General features: G+C 34.9%; 4 protein-coding genes across 8 annotated transcripts; 2 read left to right on the forward strand and 2 right to left on the reverse strand.

Moving 5' to 3' along the window:
• The first annotated feature begins 1,106 nt into the window (after nucleotides 1-1,106).
• On the forward strand, nucleotides 1,107-8,432 carry LOC104891873 (uncharacterized). Of its 5 annotated transcripts, none has more exons than XR_007273117.2 (19): nucleotides 1,112-1,444; nucleotides 1,560-1,604; nucleotides 2,599-2,753; nucleotides 3,871-3,984; nucleotides 4,170-4,235; nucleotides 4,618-4,701; nucleotides 4,892-4,978; nucleotides 5,227-5,318; nucleotides 5,422-5,482; nucleotides 5,561-5,620; nucleotides 5,713-5,773; nucleotides 6,019-6,126; nucleotides 6,189-6,307; nucleotides 6,389-6,460; nucleotides 6,888-6,973; nucleotides 7,107-7,203; nucleotides 7,323-7,539; nucleotides 7,641-8,016; nucleotides 8,095-8,432. XR_007273117.2 is itself a non-coding variant. In XM_010677653.4 (18 exons), the coding sequence occupies exons 1-17, from the start codon at nucleotides 1,222-1,224 to the stop codon at nucleotides 7,488-7,490; spliced, it is 1,698 nt and encodes a 565-aa protein (XP_010675955.2). In that variant the 5' UTR covers nucleotides 1,112-1,221; the 3' UTR covers nucleotides 7,491-7,539; nucleotides 8,095-8,432. The 5 variants fall into 5 exon arrangements, 1 of the variants encoding a protein (XP_010675955.2); XR_007273118.2 differs by having other exon boundaries at nucleotides 7,695-8,016; XR_007273119.2 differs by lacking the exon at nucleotides 3,871-3,984.
• A 928-nt stretch (nucleotides 8,433-9,360) lies between these two features.
• Nucleotides 9,361-14,127, forward strand: LOC104891872 (poly(A)-specific ribonuclease PARN). Its single transcript, XM_010677650.4, is given in 8 exon segments — nucleotides 9,361-9,821; nucleotides 10,859-10,989; nucleotides 11,155-11,298; nucleotides 11,301-11,461; nucleotides 11,881-11,994; nucleotides 12,116-12,242; nucleotides 12,463-12,730; nucleotides 13,172-14,127. Coding segments are annotated over 8 exon segments (2,136 nt in total). The 5' UTR covers nucleotides 9,361-9,459; the 3' UTR covers nucleotides 14,001-14,127.
• Nucleotides 14,128-14,293: 166 nt separating this feature from the next.
• On the reverse strand, nucleotides 14,294-16,629 carry LOC104891974 (early nodulin-like protein 21). The gene is made up of 2 exons (XM_010677762.3): nucleotides 15,050-16,629; nucleotides 14,294-14,858 (listed from the first exon to the last, which is right to left on the reverse strand). The coding sequence occupies exons 1-2, from the start codon at nucleotides 15,249-15,251 to the stop codon at nucleotides 14,458-14,460; spliced, it is 603 nt and encodes a 200-aa protein (XP_010676064.2). The 5' UTR covers nucleotides 15,252-16,629; the 3' UTR covers nucleotides 14,294-14,457.
• Nucleotides 16,630-19,564: 2,935 nt separating this feature from the next.
• Nucleotides 19,565-22,232, reverse strand: LOC104891871 (probable L-type lectin-domain containing receptor kinase S.7). Its single transcript, XM_010677648.4, has one exon. It carries the CDS (start codon nucleotides 21,873-21,875, stop codon nucleotides 19,815-19,817), a length of 2,061 nt encoding a protein of 686 aa, XP_010675950.2. The 5' UTR covers nucleotides 21,876-22,232; the 3' UTR covers nucleotides 19,565-19,814.
• Nucleotides 22,233-24,422: the final 2,190 nt, after the last annotated feature.

Consider the following 24,422-nt stretch of genomic DNA (forward strand, 5'->3'; position numbering starts at 1 on the left):
GTAAACATCTCTTGAGTGGATTCCTTTATATTTCATTTGAAAAAGTTCATATTGATTCATTAAAAGATCGATTTTTTATCTCTTAACTTCACTCATACCTTCATGAGTGACTTCAAGAAGATCCCAAATTATTTTGTGGTTTTGCATCCCATGGCATGATTGTGTTTATGAGGTCTAAGACCACAATGAAGCAGTTTAATAGCAAGAGCATTAATTTCCATTTTCTCGAAATATACGTTGTCGAAATCAGTTGTGGATTTAGGAATTACATCATATTCGTCGTAGTGGTAGTGACTTCAAAATTGCCTACCTCTATGACTCTACGTACTTGATAGTTGTCGGCTTTGATGAAGATCTCCATTCTGTTCTTCCAGTAGGTATAGAATTTGCCATTGAACATCGGTGGTCTCTGAGTAGAGTACATTTCTTCCAGTTTTTCTGTAGTATTCATATTTTCCAAGATCTTGAACTCAACATGGTTTCTGTATTTTTAGAGTTCCTGCTTTGATATCAATTGTTGTATAATATGAGCACTATAAGAGGGGGGTGAATTATAGTGAGAGAATAAACGTAACTTTTTGCGGAATTGAAAGCTAGCTAGGGAACACAGGAGATTTTAGCGAGGAAAAACTTCCTAGGCCCAATAAGAAGAAACGGAATCGGCCACAATGGATTTTGACTCAAACTTTCCACTATAATAGGCCAACGACTCTGTTACAAACCTATTAATTCTCTCGGACTACAACCTGAGCTCCTAAACTCAAGTTCCCAACAACAGTTCCCACTAACTGTTGTTTCTCTCAAACTTCACTCGAAGTTCCTTTCTTCTCTCTTTCTCTTGCTTCACTCAAAACTTTCTCATACTTATAGGAATTCACTCAAACCCTTACCCAAATAAATACATTTTCTGTTAACAATGGAAGAGTAAAAACCAAAGATAGTAAGTATGATATCTCTTAGAAACAAGACACCGACATTTTAAACAACTTACGATTTTAAGCTAGGTCAAACACACATAAGTATTGGATGTACTAAACGTTAACGTAATCTAATACTAGTATTATTCCTTTGTTTTTTTAAAAAAAGGTTGAAACATATTGAATAGTTATTTAAATGTCCAAAAATTAAAATTAACCGAACATCTTTCTCTGTTTTAGCGTTATCTGCTAAAAAAAACTAGTCCAGTGAAATATTTGCAGAAAGCTCACTTCACCGGCAACAATGGAGGCAATCATCACTACTTTCCATCCACTCTCTCTCTTCTCTGACATCGACCCTTCTTCTTCTTTCTACTTTTCCTCAAAACCCAATTTCACAAAGCACTCATTTACCACTTTCCCACTTTCATTTCCAGCAATGATCACTCATGCGCACAAATACAACAACTCTCATTTTTCTTCGTCTAAACCCAAAACGAAGGATGCTCTTCCTCCCAGAAAAAATGGTAAAAAAAGGATTGTGCTTTAAATTGCTCTCTTTTGATTTTAATTATCAATCTTTTCTTTTTAATTTTATTTATAATTTTTTTTAATTGCTGGTTATTGTGCTTGATATTTCAGAGAAAACCCAGAAGCTGAATTTGCAGGTTTCGCCTCATAGAGCTGGTAAATTTACTTTTTTTCCCCCTGTATTTTGATTTTTTTTTCTATTTTATCTTTGAAATTTTGCTGTTTTTTTTTTCTTTATATTTTTTTTTGTTTGGGCGGGAGTTGAAATTTTATTATGTGGTGTTTGTGATTGATATTCTTTGATGTGAAGCTACTGCACTCACTTGTTTTAGTGTTTTTGGTTGACATAATTTGGGTGTAAAAGAGAGATAACTGTGTTGGATAAATGTGGATGGAAATTTTCTTTGGATAGTGTGATTCTCATTATTTGATTTTGTGCTTGTAATTTTAGTGCATATGTTGGCTTGAATTTTTGGATTTTCTTCCTCTTTTTTTTGTTGGGTCATTTGGAATTAGTGCTGCCTAATTTGCTGTACATTATGGTAATAACATAATTTACCACCTAGTATTGTTAGATTAGTCCAAAAGCGAACAGTTGTACCATGAACCATTTACCAAATTGCTTCTTTGGCTTGTGGCTTGTGAGGGTTAGCGAATCAGGTAACATTGCTTGCAATCATGAGGTAGCCTTAGAATGTTCAAATCTTTTATGTTCTGAATTATCTGAAGTAACTGTTGATTCAAATGCTGAGCACCTTGAAATTGCATATTCAGTTCCTTTATCTTCCTTATTTAAGTCGCAGTTTGCAGTTATCCACAGTGCTGATAGGTTGAAATCTAACATTGTTCACGCATTAAGCTTAGCCTAAGCCTCTTGTTTCCTAGCTATACGATCTTGTTTGTTGATACATAAATTAGAACTTGTCAAATCACTAATGAGCTGATGCAAATTCAGTTGGTTGAAGTAAACATTTTTGTTTGTCTGGATTAAGAAACCACTTTTATGCAGTGGTCCATGTAAGTTGCTGTTCAATTGAAAACAGCCGCTCATTTTAGGCTGAACACAATGGTTGATGCTAGTGAGTAGGCTATCAGGAAGTTTGTTGTGATTTTTATGGTTCTCCTGGTTTGCTTTCATGTGTAAATCCAGTGGCTGCTGTGAGATTGATGCGGATAGAGTTTGGTGGTGCCTTCGCTGATCTTCTAAATGAGAGAGGAAAGGGTTCAGGGAACAATGAGATGGAATATGTTGAGAGGACTCTTGGATTTCGCACCAGAGACCTGGATGAAAGAGATCTCAGATTGGTCTTTTACTCTTGTTCTCTTTCTTCCCAAGCTTCAAATCGTACCTTTTTCTTAAGCAATAACTGTAGAAATATAGTCGTAATCTGATTTAATATCCCAGAGGCAATTGCTAAATAGTCTCAAGCTTGCATCCTAGGTTAGTGGATATCTGTCCTGGATAAAGTTGAGGTGTTGCTTCTTTCTTCAGTTTTCCGTGACATAGATGCAATCAATGAAGTGAAGCTACTGTATTGGTGCATTTTGCATTGTCCCATTGCTTGGTAACATGTTCCTTCATGGGTGCCTCCCCCATCTGAGGAATCCCCTCCAAAAGAACCTAAGAAGGACCAGTGACAATGTCTTAATGATGCTTATTGTTTTGGTGCAAGTAGTAGTAGGAAAAATGTAACTTGTGGGACCTTTCAGGACTCAAATGAGTTCTCCGATATACTACACTGTGCACTATGCTAAGAAATCACTTAGCTTGGACAAATCATAGTGCTAAAATGGAGAAATTAAAGGAAGAAAATGAACTTTGGTTGATTAATAAGAGTAAAAACAACAAATGTAAATGATATTCAAGCTTTCAAGAGGCTTAATTCTCTCCCAAAGTCCAAATTGAACTACTATGAGCTCACCCAATTTCTCATCTATTTTCAACATAACCACCCTTCTTACAAAAGCTCTATATATATGTTGTACTTCTTCCCTCTAACTAACCCTTTAACTTATTCCCCAAGACACCCATACTAACTTATAAAGCTATTCATGAAATGCCCCTGCTCCATAAATCATTACATAGCACACTATTCCTATAAGAGTCCAGAAAAAATGACTGATAATGTGACTCCAAAAAAGTAGATTTGGGAGTTGGGACTCAAGCGAGTTCTCTTTGTGGAGATACTCTATCATCAAGCTTCCACCCAAAATCTGTAGATATTTATTATTCTGTTCTGAATAATGCTGATATAATACAGCATTACAGCTACTTGCTTTTCTTGCATCTGGACCTTTTTTGCCAATCAGATGAACCTAAGGACTAAAGGTTTTATGATGTAAAGCAGTAGTAGCTTTTGTATTGGTCTACAGAAGTGAAATGACGCTTCAAAAGTTTTAAGTTGACAACTTGTCTTTGTAGGTCACTGACATTGTTGGTGGTTCAATTCGTTGGAGAAAATATCTGGATTATCTTATTGTTTCTTCATGCCATGATGAAAGCTCCTTTAGGAACATGGAACCTCTCCTGCTACAGGTATATTGCCCAATAACATTTTGCGTGGCAATTTAGAGCTAAAGATATGAAATCTGGCATATACTGGAATGTCGGAGTTCCTTATTGTCTCAAAGGCTGTTATCTGTTCAAATGTAGTTGCTATACTTGTTATATACGCTCCGACCCATATCATATGTTGTGTATTGATTTATCTTTAATTTTAGATCCTCAGGATTGGATGCTATGAGATTGTGAAACTGGAAATGCCACCATATGCTGTTGTTGACGAGGTTAGTTCTTACTCATTCACGGTACTTGGATATTTAGTTGCATATTGTTGGACTCATAGAGAGTTTCTGGCTGAAGACTTCCTTGCGCTTATTGCTTTTCCATACGCTTGTAATTTGTATGTCCATGTAGACAGTGCGTATTTGTTGTAGCCTAAAAACATGCTAAAGTTGAGCAAGGGGATGTCAAATGGCAATTAAAGCTTTAATAACACCTTTAAGATGACTTGTGCAGTATGCACACATGAAGTCTTATAACTGCAGAATATTGCACTATCTAATTTTAAATTGTCAAATGAGATAAGATCTAATTTTACTTGTTCTATAGGTTCAGAGACTTGAGTCTAAATCCATGTCGTGTTCTTACTGTTGGATTATATTGCAGAATGTGAATCTTGCCAAGTATGCTCTTAGACCAGGCGCAGGAAACATGGTGAATGGGATCCTCCGAAAGCTAGTTTTCCTTAAGGTTCAAAGCTTTCTTGTCATTAAATCTATATTTGCAAATAAATGAGATTTTTTTTCTTCAATCAGAAAATACTTATCAGTAGTATATATCTTGTTCCCAGTAGGTGTGTGCATGTGTATTGTTGTTGTTTATAGTTTAATAAACTGTTTGTCTTGATATGGTTGAAAACAAAAGCTGTTTCTCTTTATAGGATAATGACTCCCTTCCTGTACCCAAATTGGAGGGTGATGATCGTTCACAAGCACGTGCCCTTGCTACAACTTATTCCCATCCCGTGGTGAGTTTCTCAAGAAATACTGCTATTTAATGTTACATATACTTGTATACATGAGAATACGAGGCAATAATCATGCAGTATTGTCTGTGCTCATGATCCCGACTGTCCAGAAAGTATGGTTCTATTTGTAGATGTGGTATTTATTTACGTTGACTGATGCCTGAAGATGGTGCTATACTTCTAAAATTTAAGATGTACAATTTTCTATGCTGACGAGTCTTTTCTCCCTTTTAATACCTTCCTTTCAGTGGATGGTAAGACGGTGGACCAAGTATCTTGGGCAAGAAGGAGCTATCAAATTGATGATGTGGAACAATAGTGTTCCGAGTTTCAGCTTGAGGTTTGGGGGTTTTATTCTCTCTAATTGCCAACTGCTTACCTAAGTCATAAAGATCCCTATGCCACTTTTCTCTTGTTAATACATATGGTTTTCTTGGTACTAGGGCCAATATTGCAAAAGGATTAACTCGAGATGACCTTGTTGTGAAGCTCAACATGCTGAAGGTTACTGAATCTTATCTCATTAGTGCTATACAGGGCCTTCTTTCGATATCTATGCGCATCACAACACTTTGTCCGCAGGTCCCGCATGAGCCTTCCTTGCATTTGGATGACTTTGTCTGCATCAGAAGTGGGATGCAGGTGCTGTCTTGTAATAATAACTTTTATGTTTATTATGAAATGATTGATATCTTAGGAGCAATTACATCTTGAGTTGTTTTCTCATATCCTAGATTGTGATACAAACTGGACTTCTAAAAGAAGGTTTATGCTCAGTCCAGGATGAGAGTGCAGGTCAGCACATCTCTGTCCCATTATGTCCTACATTTTCAAAGATAGTGCTTTTGACCTTGTAGTAATGTGATGCCGAAACACATTCAATTTTTTTCATGCAGTAAAACCATCTAATCTGATGCCATTTTTCTCACGTTTATAGAAATCCCAACCATTTCTCCTCAGTTTTGAAAGAATAGAAAGGAAGATAAGATGTGAAAAAATGTGACAGCCCAACCCAAGTTTACATCTATACTTCGCTGCAGGTCTAGCTGTTTCTGTTCTGGATCCACAGCCTGGTGATCACATCATTGATTGCTGTGCTGCTCCTGGAGGGAAGACACTCTTCATGGCATCTCGCTTGAATGGCCAAGGTATAGTGATAACTTAACTACCAATGATGCTGGTTCTGCATTCTAAATGTGTAGCTTTTCAGGTATGATATCAGCAATGGACATAAATAAAGGTCGGTTACGGATACTTGAAGAAACAGCCAAGCTGCAGCGTGTTGATAATGTGATCACTTGCATCCATGCTGATCTTCGCTCCTTTTCAGTAAGTCATTGCAAAATGCGTACTAGCTTTGCTTTCTGCCTCTTCTTCTTTGTTGAAGCAGTTACTTTCTATTCTTTTCAGGACAGCAACACTTCGAAGTTTGATAAAGTTCTTTTAGATGTTCCTTGTTCGGGCCTGGGTGTACTATCAAAAGTAGGTGGTTGCTATTTTGTTGCTCATATTATCTAAATATTTTCTTTTTCTTTTTGTTTGAGAAGTCTGTTGGCCATCATGTAGAAAAAAAAAAAGTCAGTATCTAAAAGAGGAACTCGTGGTCTCTATCTACAAATACATTTTTACAGAGAAAATTAGATATGGTAGATAGTACCATAAATACATAAAATTTTCTTATGGCACCATGAACCATTTTGATGGTACTATAAAACCTATAGATGGTGTACTAAAAAGTGTAGCAATAAACCTTCTAGCAGTACCATTGAAAGGGTTCTTAGTATTTTATTGATATACATGCTCATGTTTAGAATTTGTCATTGTGCCCTTGATAGAGTCCATTATATGTCGAAGGTTTTTCAGTTCTTGTATCTAAGAGCCTTGTTCCAACTTTATATTTTTGCTGAAGAGGCCGGATTTGCGTTGGAATAGAAAGTCAGAGGATATGGAAGAGCTAAAGAAGTTGCAGGACGAGCTGTTCGATGCTGCTTGCAAGTGAGATTAAGAGCTATCTTTGTTTTTGAAGAGCTTGAGTTTGACAGTCCTAGAATTATTGGTTATTTCCCCCTGTTGACTTGTTTCACTCATATTATTCCCTTTTGTCTGTGGGATTGTTTAACATCTACAGGCTGGTCAAACCAGATGGCGTGCTTGTGTACAGTACCTGCTCCATTGATCTTGAAGAAAACGAAGATAGGGTTTCTGCCTTCCTTCTTAGACATCCGGTAGGAGCTACTGCACTGGCTTTATATAGTACTCCTAGTTTCCACCTCATATGGATGCTGACAGATAGATACGTTCTTTTCTCCTTCTCTATTTTAATATATTCTTTGTTGGGTGATAGGACTTCCAAAGAGATTCTGTAAGCAGATATGTTCCATCTGACTTTTTAACTGAAGATGGGTTTTATCGCTCATGCCCAGTGAAGCATTCAATGGATGGAGCTTTTGCTGCACGTCTAGTTCGACGGCAGAAAGCATATGAAACGCCATGTGATGTGGTAGCTCCATAGACGAGTAAAGAGATAGAGAGATAGAGAGAAAGGAAAATCAGCTGATGAGGTAATTCCAGAGCCATTCAATTTTGATCATTTCTTAAGCATTCTTTTGCTATTTATCTGTCATCAGTTGTCTTGAAAGTTATGCTTCTGCATCTGGTGCAGCTTTGCTCTTTTATTTTGGAGTGATTCTATATGGAAAATGATTCCTGTGAACAGATGAGAGGGCCGCAATTAGGCAACTTCACTTGATGTGGCCTCAGGCCAACACCGGTCTATTGTTCATTGATGAACTTGCTTTGCATTCAGCCTTTTTCTTTAGTTTGCAACTTTGAGCAAAAGTCGAATTGGTTTGAGAGGTTTTTCTTCAGTTTGCAACGTCAGCCGAGCTTTCGCTTGTGCGAGTGTAAAATGATCAAGTTTCCACTTCCACTGTTAGCTAGCGGCTGCACTTTACATAGCACATTATTGTCTTCATATCTTCAAACAATGGAGCAAGACTTGTGAATTCTACACTAACTACTCAGAAAAACAACTGTTTGTGAGTTTTCAATCTAATTTTCAGTTGCAATTTAGATTTTCACAGCGACTTTCTCATTGAATATTGTGCGCATTGCAGAGAATGCTCGAAGCTTAGGGTGACCATCCACCAGAAGGCAGGGACCGTGAAGCTAACTTGGGTTCATAGGAAGTACTAAACTTCGAAGTTTGCTTATGCTGTATAATTCGACCCGGCAAAATCCAGAGGACTATACAAGAGATTTGGTGATTAACTGATTACAATGACAATTGAATTGATATAATTAGCAATTACTAGTAGAGAAAAGAAATGTTAGAGCCTACGTTTTGATTTATTCTCACTCTTGTATCCATGAAAACCACAATATGTTTCCCTAGGAATTAATTGCTTGTATCATCTTTTTTCAATGTTTGAAATCATCAGAACTTGAGATGAAATATGTGACTATGTGAGATGGAATTCAGTGCTCCATTGACCATTATACTCATTAAAATAACTCCTGTCAATAGTTTCAAATTGGTATATTAACCACTCGAATCGAAAAATGTTTGAGTAACTCTTAGAGTTATCAATCTTTTTATACACATTAGAATAAGAGGGTTGACAACCCTTAGAGTCACAGCGGTCACTCATTCAATCTCTACTCGAATCATTAGCATATTGGACTTGTTTAGTTTTTCAGAATGACTTTTGGATTATCATCACATCCTATCTAGATTTTAGAATTGTAACGATGTCCTTTTTCCTTTACCATAATTATTGATGAACTTCCCTTCAACCTCTTTTTTTCCCGAATATATCTATCCGAAAGTAATTTCGAGTGTGCTCTAAGAAAAATGCATATATACTTCTATAAAATAAAAACTAGAGCCAATCCGTTCTAATCACATATACATTTGAGGTCTAACAAATTCAAGCGAAAAGCACGTAACCTTACCTAATACTCTCTTTATTTCAAAATATAAGTCATTCAATTTACGAAAATTATCTTTCACCACAAATATGTCTTTGTTGCGAAACAGAAAATTATAGAGTACAAGATAACAGTGGACTGATTTCAATTTTACTAGTTGTTGTGTATTACTACTTATGGCCAAAGCCATATTTATACTACAAGAATTATATACTTCAAGTCAACATATGTACGTTACCCTAGTATACAGATTTAGGAAAAACTTACCATGCATTAAATACATGACATCCACTTTTTGACTTCATAAAAGTCTTATTATAATATGCCACATATAAATTATAGAGATTATACCGTTAGATTATCTTGAAGAATGTTCAAAATTCGACCCTAAATATCGTGTGTGCGGCGTGCTTCATATTTTGAAACGGAGGGATACATATAAAGTGGGCCAAAATTACAAAATTTGGGTTCAATATTTGCTTTGTTCATCTTCCTTTTAAAAAAAAAAAATGGCGCAGTGACTGAAAACAGAGCTAAGGAAGAAGAACAAAATGAAGAAGCTCATCAGAGTGACGCCATTTTCTCTCTCGTCCACCTTACTACGAACCCTAACTACTTATCATCATTATTCAACATCAACAACAACTAATTTCTCTTTGAAAAATGTAACAAAATCAAACTTCGAAGAAACCCTAATTGACCTCACTACGCATGTAAAATCTGCCGATTTTGTCGCCATTGATCTCGAAATGACTGGAATTACAAGCTCACCTTGGCGCGAATCGTTCGAGTTTGATCGGCACGATGTTCGATACCTTAAAATGAAAGATTCTGCTGAGAAATTCGCCGTTGTTCAATTTGGTGTTTGTCCATTTCGATGGGATTCTTCGAAGAATTCCTTCGTTGCTCATCCGTTAGTTTTTCTTCTCATCTTTATCTCTCTTTTTAACTTAGAAGATTGTTTTGATTGTTGAAATTGCGATGGAATTTTTGTTGGTTTTTTTTGTGAATTTTTAGTGGTTTTTGTTTTTTTGGTGTGCTATGTGTGAGAGTAATTGCATGCTTTGTGCTTTGTTTGCTGAGCTAAAGCTATGAAGAAGTGAATTTTTTGCTGCTGTGTGAATTTGAACTAAAGAAAGAAGTGTATGAAAATGCTGTCTTTTCTCTCTTGTACTGTGCTGGAATGAAAGATAGTTTATGAGCAAGCGAAAAACTTCGATTTTATGAATATCCACAGTCCCATATTGATATTGGTTAATGACTAAGTTAGCATTGTGACAATGTGTTTTGCCTAGTGTAAAGGGGTAATAGTCATACTTGCTCTCCAATACTATAATGACATAGATTTTGCTCTAATATAGTAATGGATTATGATTTGATTTCTTCAAATGCAATGCTTTGGATTCAATGATGAGAAGATTGTGGAAATACCCGAGTACTAGTATTGTAAAGGGTCTTTTAGGATTACTTTGTTGTATCCTAAATTATGAGGGGTTCAGGCAGCTTGACAATTGCTTTTGGATGGGGGGAGTATGATTTATATATTAGAGTTCATAAATTTGCTAAAGAGAATGGATGATGAATCTCAACTTTCTTGGACGTTTCTGATCCTGGGATGGTTATTGTCTGCATTCGCACTTCTAATTCCGGTTCTAAGTATGCAGATATTGCACTTTTGAAGGATACCTTCATGCTCAGGGTTGTATTTTTGTTTCTTTACTTTTAGAGGTATATCTGATATTTCCATTTCGTAACTAGGTGTTTATATTAGTGCCTTTGATATAAATTGCTGGTTATTTAAGGACTGAAGTAAAGTGATATCCATAAGTAAGTGCAGCAGAAAGCAAGTCTAAATTACTAATTAATTTAAGTAATTGTTAAAAGCTCAATTGGCTGTAAACAATAAATAGAGATACTCCATCTAATAATTTTACAATGGTTCATTGTCAGGCATAATTTTTATATATTTCCACGTCAAGTGCTTCCCGCTGATGGCCCATCATATGAATTCCTGTGCCAAACAACTTCGATTGACTTCTTGGCAAAATACCAGTTTGACTTCAATGCATGCATACATGAAGGTAATGTAGAAGATGTCAATTTTAGTTGGAAAAAAGCATGAAGGTTTTGTTCAATTTCCTATTCATAGAAATTTCAGATAACATGACTTTATTAGAACTATTTGTTTGAGATTTTGTCAGTATGATGTCATTATTGTGGTAAATTTACACATTGTATAATCTCAGGCGTGTCTTATTTATCTAGACGACAGGAAGGCGAGGCTTTGAGTCGCTTGAATTCAGTATATAACGGGAAATGGGCAAATTCTAATGAAGTTAGAGATTTACCTTTGGGCAATGTAGCTGATATTTTATTCTCCGAACGGAATAAATTCGGCTCAGTGATTGGCATGATATGTTGCTACAGAACAGAAATGCCGAGCTTCCAAGTGCTGTTGAATCTAAACAACAATTTGAAACCATATTTTTTAGTATGCGTCCTGCTCTTCGATTGAATGGATTTACTTCTCATCAGCTGAAGTTGATTGAATTGGTAATCTTTTGAATGTTATGTGCCTGATGCTTCATGTCTTGTTAGGCTTTCTTGTCAATGTATCGTTTGTATGCTTAATATATATCAAGCTGAACCAAATTTCAGCATTTGACCTTTGATATGTCAATGTAATAGCAATTATGTGACGACTTTCTTATAAAATCCGACTTTTAAGCCATCTTTTAGATGCTTGTCCTTTTTGAGCAGTACATAAATTGGCAGTTAGCCGTTGCCAGTTGGTACTTAGGATTTCTGATATGAAATATATTTATGTTCTCCTGGAGTATTTGCTCTTATTAAACTCTGAAGTGTCTATGCTCTATTGCTCTATGCCTTAAGCATGACTTTTATTGTTTTAGATGCTGCTTTTCAATAAATTTATAACATCTTGAATATGTAGTAATGATCTGCAATTACAGGTTACAAGGAAGCACTTCAAGGATCTTGTTTTTGTGTGTGCTCATGACGGCAGTGCCATCTTGCAGAAGCTTATTGTTTTTGTAGAATCTGACAATGATAAGATCAACCTTCTGGTGAGGAACTTCCTTCATTGTTTGTAGAGATAAGTTACTTTCAGTGTTTAGCAGACAGCAACTTGGTATGTGGGGAACTTTCTGCTTTCTGCATGTGTAATTGTTCTGTTTGTTCTTGTAGGAGGAGGTGAAGTATGGGTCTCACCAGCAAGCAACTCGGAAAATAAAAGCAGCTGCAGGTTTCCGGCATGTCCTTGACCTTCTCGCTGCTGAAAAGAAGCTAATTGTAGGTCACAATTGCTTTTTAGGTACGTCTTCTTCTTGTTGGTCACTGAAAGGAGAAGTTATTGCATGGTCCGGGACACTTGGTAACCACCATTCACATAATTTAGTAATTATCCTTCGAAGCACTTGGTAACCAACATAATTGTGGGAGCATCGGTCGTCCAGCACCATGATATAATTTTTGTACTTGAAGGCCTTCCTAGTATCTTTTCTTGTCATCTTATCCATTATAATTTTTTGCAGATATGGCACATATTTACCATAAATTTTTTGGTCCTCTTCCATCAACTGTTGAAGAGTTTGTTCTCGAGATCCACAAGTATTTTCCTCATGTTGTCGACACGAAAATACTTTTAAATGCAGACACGAGCCTTCAAAAATTCTTGAATAAAGCCAGCACGTCATTGGCCTCAGCATTTTCTCTGTTGTGCCCTGAGATAGCCTCCGGACAATCCTCTAATGGTGGTGTACATCCATGTGTGAAGGTGGAGGTCCAGGTTGATGACATGAGGTTTGGCACTTAATGCCTTGTACCTTTTAGATTTGTTTGAATTTATTGCTCCTTTGGCAAAGGTGAGCCTAATTCTGAGGGTAATTTGTAAACTATATTGGCAAGGGGGCTGCTTCTGTATACTCCCTGTCCCGTAATTATTTCACACATTGGATTTTCTTGGAGATTAAGAATAGTTATCAAATGTAGGAGGACAAAAATGGATAGTGGGTAGAGAGAGAAAAAGAAAACGATGTTGGAGAAGAGAGAAAAGATTGGTCGCTTGGAGAGAGAAGGTAAACAGAAGAGTGTATCTTTTTGGGGCACCCTAAATAAAGGGGAAACTTAATTTGAAGCTGAGTGAGTGAATTAATTCGTGAAATTAGATTGTTTTCGCCAGTGTTCACTGCACTTCTACACATGTTTTATGTGAAACCATCTTACTCCCATGTTTTCTTGCAGGTCCTCAAATTGGAACTCTGGGGCTAAGCATGAAGCTGGCTATGATGCATTCATGACTGGGTGTGTCTTTGCACAAGCATGTCATAATCTTGGTGTTGATTTTTCTTCTGAGAATTTAATAGCCAGTGAGAATATTCATAAGTATGCCAATCTGCTCTATCTTAGTTGGAACAGTGGAGACGTGATCAATCTAAGCACTGGTGATATGAATGAAATTCCCGTTATCAGTTCAGCTAAAAGGAGGTTTCTTAACATTTTGCATCCTAACATAGTTTTGATTTGGGGATTCTCCCCAAAACTCAAGGCAAGTGACATAAAACAATGCATCTGTAAAGTGTTCGGTATATACTCAGTTGCTTGCATCTATAACTTGGATGAAACTGCAGTATTTGTTCAGTTTAGTAAGGCAGACTTGGCTGTTAACTTCCTTGCCTTGAAGGATAGGTTAGAAACGAGTGATGATTCTATCTCTCTCCTACATCCTTTATCAAAGTTGTTGGAAGGTGGGAAAACCTGTGCTGCTGGTTATGAAGTTTATAAGGATATCTGCAGCTCCTCGATTTCAAAGGTCTTGTTTGCAGAGCAAGCTGAGGCTATTGGAATTAATTGGAAGACCAGATTAATGGAGCCGGGGATAGATGGACAGAACCAAGATCCAGAAGAATTGACCGAGAAAACAGCAATGTCAATCCTATCACCGGGGGCTTCCAAATCGAAAAAAGATGATCGAAAAAGCTCCTCTAAGCAGAGTTTGTTTGACAAGATATCATACACTTCTGGTTCTGAAGCCGACAGAGAGATGAAAGTAATTAATTCTTGTAATTTGTAGGGCTTAGTACAATCATTGGAAGCTTAGCCAATTTGATTAGATTTCTCAAATTCATACTCGAGTAAAATATACCCCTGTATCATTTCAACAGTTGTATTCTTGGCAATAATAGAAGAAAATTTTGATAGTTCCTATATTGATTTATTCATGTTCCAGTTGCCTGTTGAAATTTAGCAACTTATTCATGTAAATTGTTGTATTTAGATGGATTTTATGGTATAAGTTCATCCACCATATAAACTGTCAGCTCTGTTTGCAGGAAATATAAGCAGAAATGCAGAGAAGGGAATCAGTTAAAAAAGAGACAATAACAAGCATTAAAATCATTATCAAAGTTCAATGGTACTAAATCAAAACAAATTTCCTCAATCTAAGAACAACATGAATCAAAGAAAACTGAAAATATACCCTAAAGTTCTAAAGCAATAAAAATTAACCCTAACTGCTAAAAACTTCCTTAATCCATGAATAGGTAAAGCACGACCACGACACCCATGAACATCGTCAGAAAACAAGATGTGACAGACAGCATATCACTGGAGTTGGTAGCGCTGGGTCCCCATGAGTCGGTAATCATCCCATCTCCGCCATCACGGCCTCCACTCGGTCCTTCAACAGAGGGTGCAGGGGTACTTGCAGTGGGGTGATGAGCAGCAGATTGCACCATGACACGAATGATCATCTTCTGACCTGCTTGACAGTGGCTTGTTTTCCCACTTATGAAGTAGACAAAACCCGAATTATCAAACTCAAAAACTGTGTTTCCATCATTGAATTTCAAGATTGGGTTGTGCACATCACAATCCTCATACGCATCTCTTTCAACCAGGAGCACAGAGTCATTTGTGTACTTGAAATCTAACAGTAAAACAAACAAACAAACAAACAATATAAGTTTCACAAACTGTAATTCATTGAATAGTATCATATCAGAGAAAAAGTACTACAAAACTTATAAATGCAAGAAACTAACATCTCAAAAACAACCAAATTGACCTTAAATTCATAAAAGTCAGATCCTTTTAAGTAACTTTCTTATGAGAACTTACTAATAGTGTCTCCAATGTGAAACCTGTTTTGCTCTGCCCATTCATTGTAAGTCTCGAACTCGCTTCCATCGGGCTTAATCCATCCTCTTTTACCTCCTACTTCGTACTGAAAGCAGGAGACATGCAAGGTAACCAAAGAGCTGAAAAGGATGAACAAAATGAAGGAAAAGTTGAAAGGTTTGATTGCTGAAAATGAGGCCATTTTCTTTCTTTTTTGCTTATAAGATCAGAAGATTTTTAGAGCAGAAAATTCAGAGTTTAGAGCAGAAGAAGTGAAGGGAGTAAAGCAGCAAATGTTAGTGTGAGTTAAGGTTTGAAGTTTATATAGAGGAAAGAAAATGGCGGTTAAGGTAGTTATTTTTACTGGTGTTATGGTCAAAGTATGAGGAAGTGGAGGGAAAGTGGGGAGAGTTAAGAGGGGAAGTTTTTTAAGCTCATTGACACGTTGTTTGGACTAATTACATAGGGTTTGAACGTGATCATGGTCAAAATATATTGTTTTTGAAGGTTTTTTTTTGGTATCTTTGAATATAATCGATATTTTTTCATAAATTTCCATATAGTAATTACTTTGAAATCACATACTTAAATCTTTAAAAAAAACAACAAAAAGTTACTTAGATTTTAATAAATGTAAATACAATTAATTTTATTTTATATTACATATATAAATGTAAATACAATTAATTTTAGATTCTATATATAAAGTTTCCCTTAATTTTTTTTAAAATAATAAAGTTTTCCTTAACTTTAATATAGTATATACTAGCCTTATAATACGTGTGAAAATATGTAATATAAAATAAAATTAATTGTATTTACATTTATTAATAAGAGATTTTTAATTAGTTTATCCCAATAAATAAGAATATATTTATTTTTTTTCAAAAATTTAGCTTAGAGAGAAGTAAGTGACTCTGTTGTGATTTTTCATTGTTTTCAATTTGTTGTGCCTTTTTTATTTTTTTTAAATTAATTAGATAGTTACATATTTTTTGTTTTTATTTTTTTATTTTTTCTGTCCCATTCCCCATATATAAACTTATTTTTATAGAAAAACCCAAAGTTATGTTAAATATCAAAAAACAATTATCTCAATGTAAAACTTAAACTAAAATTAAAAAAAAAAAAACTTAATTGGGAAGAGATATAAAGCATTTATTTTGTGTATTAAGTCTATTGACAAGCGTGAGAAATCAAAGTGCGGCTTGTAATGGGTATGTGGGTGGAGAGCCTTATGCAAGGGCAGTCCAGAAAAGTTCTTACCTATTTTCATTATATGGTTGGGCCTGATATGCAAAGAACCAAACCCGACTTGAAAAGTGAACAGACGGTTGGGCATATACAAAGAACCAAACCCGGCTTGCAACCGGTCCTATCTGACATGTGTCACATCCGAAATAAAAAGACCTGAACCGACATGAACCTAACTTGTGAAGAACCCAAAATCAATTCGACTCGAAAATAATGATATGACCACCTATAATGATCCCGGAATTTAATTTCTTAATTCACCTGACTTGCTATCGACCCGACTAGTTGCCCACTCGACCTCATGTAACCCATAACCTAAATATATCCAACTCATTAATTATAACCCGACCTGGGACAAAATAGCTTATTACTCGAATGTTTTAAGATTGAAAACAAATTCGATATTTATAGAACATTAGGCTATTTAGTTATGAGTTTGTCTTCTAAGAGACCGCATATTTTAAAATTAAAACTAGGCAATGATATGCCCAATGTTTAAAACAGAATTAGCTTAATAGTGACTAGGTTAATTTTATATTAAAATTAGACCCGTCTCTTTTATATTATTAGACCTGTCTCTTTTAATAATTTTTGTTTAGTTATTTGAGAGTTTTAAATACAACTATGTACTCCCTCCGTCCCAATTTATTTGCTACATTCACTTTATCACAAAGACCAAGGAGGGAGTGGGGACCATTGCCATAATAAGAATTAACAAAAAAGCAAATAGGTAAATTGTGGGACCTATGTACTATATATGGAAATATTTACAAAAACCAAGGAGGGAGTGATGGCAAATTTGTAAATAAAGTGTGGGACCTATGTACTACTTATGGAAATATTTGCAAATGTAGCAAATAAAATAGGACACACCTAAATGGCAAAATGTAGCAAATAAATTAGGACGGAGGGAGTAATTCTATGGCATGAGCAACATACATAGATTACGTATTCCTAATGCAAAACCATTACTCTTTTTAGGCAACTTAAATTTGAGTCCCGTACAATAGCAAGAGAGCCAATTTTACTCATAAATTATTTATGACTTTCACCAATATAGATTGGTATATTTATTACAGATGAGGTTTTCTAAATAGAATTTGTAATTGATGTTACCTTGTTACATCTTTGTCCAAATTTAGAGGTTCCTTGGAATTATAAAACACTACCAAAATTTGGCAAAACATGACTTTTTTCTAATTTATTTTGGACCACTAACTACAACATTAGATGATCAGCCTTTTGTCCTTGTATAATATTAATAAGCTTTTATCTCCTTCATGATTTTATAATTCCTAAACTTCTTTCTAAACCCAACTTTTGAAGTCCTCGAGAGGAAGATGCATCTTGAGTTGATGTATTGTGCGACTTATCAGATATATTATGTCATATAGTATTTTTCCGTTCTCTTTTCCGATTGAGATATCTCCTTCCGCCCAAAAAAGATTAAGTTATATATGCTACTCAAACTCTGACTATACAAGGGATTCACTAGTGATCATATTTAAAGGATCACGTGTAATACAATGCAGACAACAACAGGTCCAAGTAATATAATGGGTACGTTATAATAATTTTCCCTACATTTCAACTTGATCCTTGTTTGAGATTTTCTATATCTTATGTGACAATTTTTTTTTATAATATGGTGGAGCTAGTATTTTTATAATCATATCTACTTTCATGAAGATAGCCTTTTGATATGGATGATCTTTGCAAAAATGTAAGGCTTTAGATACGGTTGACTTAAGAAGCCTTTTAATTAAGAATGGATTCATTTGTTTGTATCTGAGTACAATCACAAAAACATACAATCATGTTAAGATTATTATTCTCGGAGTAATTTGAGTGTATGCGAGCTAGTTTATTTGGTAAAGTTTTGTGAGAATATTACTAAATATATATATCACTTCTCGTTTATGTCATTGTCCTTTGTAGCTCTTTACACCTGAAAAATAAAATAAAATTTTTTTTATCATGATTCATATACTAGTTTGGATCTTTGTTGATTTTATCTTGAATCATTGCTTTGTTAGCCATCATTCTGATAAAAGATTACCCCAAGATATTGTTGATTTCAGGATTTTTTTGGGTAAGCATATATATGTGTAGAAGATTTCACACACTTACATGTAACATATATATATACTCATGTATTTTAGGGAAATACACTTAGCCAAAGATAGTACAACTTTTAAGTTAGTCTTATTATGAGAAAGATTTTTCAAAAATTTTAGTTGGTAATAAGTTCATTATTGTTTTACTTTTTGTTGTTGCTGTTGTAGTTATTAAGATCACTAGTGACCTAGAGATCTGGCATGTTACAAGAACACAAGTTACGAAACTACAATTATCCGATATGGATACATGTCCAAGTGATACTCCGCGGTTTTCCTAATATTTTGCCTGATCAAAATAAACATTATAGTTCTCATTCTCATGATTCTGACACAACACCTCTTGCTTATTTGAGGTGAAATGAAAAGTTCATAAATCATAGATAATCTGTTTCTTATTTTCTGTGTTCATAACAATTGTTTTATTATGATTATTTACAGATATAGATATAGATATAGATATAGATAGACTTGTGATATTAATTATATGGTGATGCTTAACTATGCATGTTAATGATAATTTGTGTACTTATTACTCTTTTAATGCCCGTCGAAATTCATAAAAATCTTATGTACACTTTGTTTTCTTGTTTGAGGTTATTCTGATCATGATGAAGACACAAGGAGCTAAGCTAAACAAGTACATGATTCTATCAGCTCTGGTTGATGGAAGTGTTGACAGAAGAGAGAGAGCACAACCCAGCATAAGCTAAAGAAAAGCCTTTGCATGTGTTGGGAGTGTGCTTTCTCGTCTTCTGTCAACAACATCATTGTCATCTTATGCATATGCTTGGAGATCAATGTATGACTCTCTCTAAAACTTATAGTATACTCCATCATATCATATATATGTTACTTGGACTCGCGTACTCATGTCAGACATAGCCACATAGGTATGTGTTTAAAAGTCCGAATTTGCTATTTTCTGAAAACTTTGCATGATTTTGGCCTATTAGAATATGTAAGGAATGCAAACAAAAGATTGTTTACATTCTTTACAATATGGTCAAGGCCATAATTTTCTATTAGATCATACCTAAAATTTTAGTGTTTATGCTCTAGAATCTTGAAAGTGCACATTTCAGAAAGAATTAATATATTTCACTGCAGCAAACAACTCAATGTAGCAAAAAAATTTTAGCAATTGTATAGAAAGAGAAGTGTAGTCATCTTTTCATTTTATTGAGTTACTGTGAATGTTGTGTACAATTGTATCTAATGAGAGTTCATACTGACAAAACTAAGAAATGTGCAACATAGTTCAACAGAAATCTTGAACTCAAAATACTATTAATCTTTGATTACAAGACTTACAGCTTTGATCAAACTATGCAGCAAAAAGTATAAGTAGAAAAAAGAATTGAAAGAATGAATCTAAAAAGTGGTATGTTATTTCAACAAATCTCTTTCAAGTCCTGACTAGACTGAACTGTAATCTGAAACCGATCTTCTGAACTCTTGCTATCTTCTTCATCATCAGAAAATATATCTGCTAAACTGAGTGGAAGGCTGCTCGAGAAGATCAACGTGGGCTTCGACTTAGGAACGAGCATAGGATCAGCCTCGTTGTTAAGAATTTGAAGCACCCTCCTCATGTTAGGCCTCTCCAAGCAATCAGGATTAGCACAGCTTAGCCCAACAAGCAATAACTTCTTCATTTCTTCCTGATCAAACTCCCCTTGCAATCTCGGATCAGCAGCTTCAATGAGCCTTCCTTCAGAATGCAAACCCCATACCCAATCCACTAAGTTAATCATCTTCTGATCATCATTTTCTCTCTCTATTGGCTGTCTCCCACAAGCCACTTCAAGAGCCACAACACCATAACTGAAAACATCAGTTTTTTCAGTAGCTTTCCCATACTGCAGATACTCAGGAGCCAAGTACCCCATTGTTCCGGCTGTTAAGGTTGAAACCGGGCTTTTATCATGCTCCATAAGCCTAGCTAACCCAAAATCACCTAGTTTAGGGTTGAAATTCCCATCTAACATCACATTGCTAGCCTTGATATCTCTGTGTATGACTTGCTGCTCACACTCCTGGTGCAAGTATGTCAGAACTGAGGCTAAACCCACTGCTATATTGTATCTTTGAGGCCATGGGAGTGGGTTAGTATCAATTATTATCTCAGGATATAGCACTTTGTCAAGGCTTCCATTCGACATAAAGTCATAAACAAGCAACAATTCACCTTTTTCTACACACCATCCTTGAAGTTGAAGCAAGTTTTTGTGCCTCAAACAAGCGATAATCGATAATTCAGCTAGAAACTCAGTTTTACCTTCATGGGTATGTTTTGATCTTTTTACAGCTGCAACATTTCCTGAAGTTGTGAAATATGCTTTATAAACTGTCCCAAATGCTCCATTTCCTAGAATTCTACTTGAATGAAACCCTCTTGTAGCTAATTTCAGCTCTCTATAACTAAACTCCTTAGGACCAGTTACCATTTCTGCCTTCAAACTCTTCTGTTTCTTGATTGTCTTCCATTTCTTGATTGAAAAAAACCCAAACACAACCAGAACAACACAGCAGAATACAGGACCAGATATTACCAGGCCTAAACCTATCCTCTTTCGAAGATTTTTCGAGCTCGATCCAAGGCTTGGAGCAGGAGCAATTATCACAGAACTATCAGACACATTATGAGTCCTAAACTTAGGTCTCCTTGGCAAAAAACCAAAAGTTTGGAAATCAAAACTCTCAATCAGATGAACTTCAGTACTTCCCTCAGTAGAACCTGAAAATCCCACATACATATACTCCTTCAAATACTCAGAAAGATCGATTTCCACCTCTAAAACCGGGTTTAAAGGCCTAGTACTAGAGTAACCCATATATATTTCAACCAATTTTTCCTCATTCTTGTAATCAACCCACACATTAATCAAATCCCCACTCTTGAGATCAATCCCCTTTGACACTACATTAGTAGTTTTGATTGAAATTAAGCTATTAACATCAAAACCCACATGATTATCATTGGGATCATTTAGAAAAGGATCAAGTTTTGTATCGAATTCGATCGCAATGAATCGGTTCTTGGTTAACTCAGTGGAGTTTACAAGACCCAAGTACCCACCTGGGCTACCAAGAGTCTGATTATCAGGAGAGAGAAAGAAGGCTAACCCATCACCAGAAGATGAAGTAGGATTAACATTACTCACAGAAAATGAGAATTTAGCAGAGAAAGAAGCAGTTATATTTGTCTCAGAATCATAAAATGGAATTGGGTTGTTGTAAATTATTGACCCAGAACTTGTAGTTGGAACAGTAACTTCTCTAGTTAAACCCACTACTCCATTTTTAAGATAAGAATCACCCAACAAAGTGAAATTTCTTGGGTTGAATGATAAAAAATGGAAACTTACTGAACTAGCTGAAGTTGGAATTGTAAGAAGAAAGAAAATAAGTGTGATAATGACAAAAAGAAGGTTTATTGGAGATGAAATCATGGTTTCTGTGATGAAATTTGAAGTGGGTATTTCAATTTGTTCAAGAAATTGGATGAATTTTGTGAAGGAACCTGGTTTTCTTGGAGAAATTTATCATTTCAGAGACTGAAAAACAGGGGAAAACAGGTTTTTTTTAGAGAGAGAAAGAGTTCGTGGGGAAGCAAGGTTTAATTGATGATTTTTTTGTGATGAAATTTGAAGTGGGTGTTTTAAATTTGTTCAAGAAATTGAATGAATTTTGTGAATAAATCTTCAGAGAATGAAAAACAGGGGAAAAACAGAGTTTTTAGAGAGAGAAAGTGTTGGTGGGGGAAGAAAATGGGGTTTAAACGGTTGGAAAATGGGCGCGTGGGGGTGTCGGTTAAAAGAGAAAAAAATAAGTAATGGTAGATTTTTGTGTATGTGATTTTTGGACTTTTTGGCAAGAAGAAAAATGTGTAACGGTCGTTTAAGAACTTTTTTGGCGTAATTTGATGGTATAAAATTAGAAGAGATTGACGTTTTTGTTTGATTATTACACCACTAGTATTAATTTTTTTGATGATAGGATGAGGATCGATCCCATAATCACTTAAAATCAGGAAAAACGAAGGCAGTATAAAGTATAAAGAAAGGGAGGAGGTCTAAACCTATAATATATCATTTACAGCACTTCCATCTTAACCACTAAGCCAAAACATCCTTAATAGAATAAAATTCTAACTAATTGAGCTGTCGCTCACTTTCACACCACTAGTATTATGATTGGTGATGTGAAAAGAAGGTGGGTCCAAAGTTGCATGAAATTCTGTATAGTTTAGAATCTAAATTAAATGATTGAAATGCATGGATTTGTGTATTTGACCAATAAATTAATGCACCAATGACCAAACTAATTATGCCAGCTTATGGCAGGAGCTGCTATGTCGATGATATAATACTTTATGGTTAGGGCCACAGTAATGGTAATGTTGGTGCAATGTTATCCTAATTTCAACAAAAACATAATGTAGTTAAGATTAGTTGTCAACTTGTGGTTGGTGGGTATGAGATTTTTTTTGCAAGGTATGAGATAGTTTATATGAATTAAGTTTGTAAACCTGCTTGAAAAGGAAATGAAATCGAATTAGGTCTATATTGTTGTTTTTTGCAACTTTTTTATGTAATAAAAAAAATTAATTTAGATATAATTTAATCTCAAGTTTTAAATATAAAAATATAAATGTAGAAGTATATTTGATATTATGAAAAAGCTTGTAATTATACAGGTGTATTGCATTACACATTTAAGCATAGCTTGATGGTTATGCGTGATATACACACTTCGTCGTGTGTCATACATATATTCTTAAATGTTTATGAATTTGTGAATGAAGGAAAATTATAAGCCCTACATTTGAAAGTTTTTTAACATGTTTAACTTGAATTAGTTGTATTTATTACACCATTTTTTAGAGTTTTGATTAACTTAATTTTATATAGGACAGTTTCATATCCTAATAAATACAATATACTTGATTCTTTTTTTTTTTTTTAATTGCACCATTTCGTTTTTGGCACTATCGATCGTCGAATTTTGTTAAAGTATCTGGCATCATTGTTTGAGGAAAAAACATAATCAAGTGGGATCTTTTATTTGATTTTGGGAGATAGAAGAGAGAAAATTGTTTCAGTACATGGGCTAGGGTATTATCTAATACCAAGTAATCATAAGCCACTAACCTACAAGTTCATTCATCATAGACTCAGGTGTACCATGTGCATAGTACATCCAAGACTAATTTTTGTTCATTTGAATCTCTCCTTTTTATTACTTTGGCTAATTTTTATTATTTTAATATTCATAAACTAATTTTCTAACTAAAAAACAAAATTTAGTTATCTAATCTAATACTACCTCTGTTTTTATTTAGTTGCAACACTTTCTACTTTTAGGTGTTTTTTATTAGTTGCAACATTTCCCTTTTTAAGAAAGCTTTTGGGATAATTTGTCTATATTACCCCCTCTCTCTCTCTCTCCCCATTTAATTAAAGTACTAGTAGTATGGACAAGTGGGTCAATTATACTCTCTTTTTTCATTTCTTAAAGTTTGTGTAAAAATGTGAATCTTGCAACTAAATAAAGACAGAGGTAGTATAACTAGTTAACATCAGAAGTACGATTTTATGACAATATTTTTATGGATGAGATGGAAAAAGAATCAGGTAGCTTTGGGGCCCGAGCTGAGGGTAAGAGATCGGCAAAATGAGAAGTGAGTCAGTGAGATTATGAAGTGGTCAACAATTACAAAAACTGACATGGGCGCCAAGGTGAAGGTCCCTCATGTGAACCACATAAATAGTTAAATACAGCTAATGTAGATTTAATCAACTAGTCGTTGTAATCTGGAAATTAAAATCTATACATATGCCATTTTTCTCAATTCATTTCATGACTTATTTTGTTGGTGCATTCATTTCATGACTTTCACAGTTAATATTGGAAATTTGGGATAATTATGTACTCTCTCAGTTTCATTTTAATTGTTACATTTTGATATTTTACACTATTCATAAATTTCACTTTGA

Source organism: Beta vulgaris, chromosome 4, assembly GCF_026745355.1.
Source record: "Beta vulgaris subsp. vulgaris cultivar EL10 chromosome 4, EL10.2, whole genome shotgun sequence".
Lineage (NCBI taxonomy): Eukaryota > Viridiplantae > Streptophyta > Magnoliopsida > Caryophyllales > Amaranthaceae > Beta > Beta vulgaris.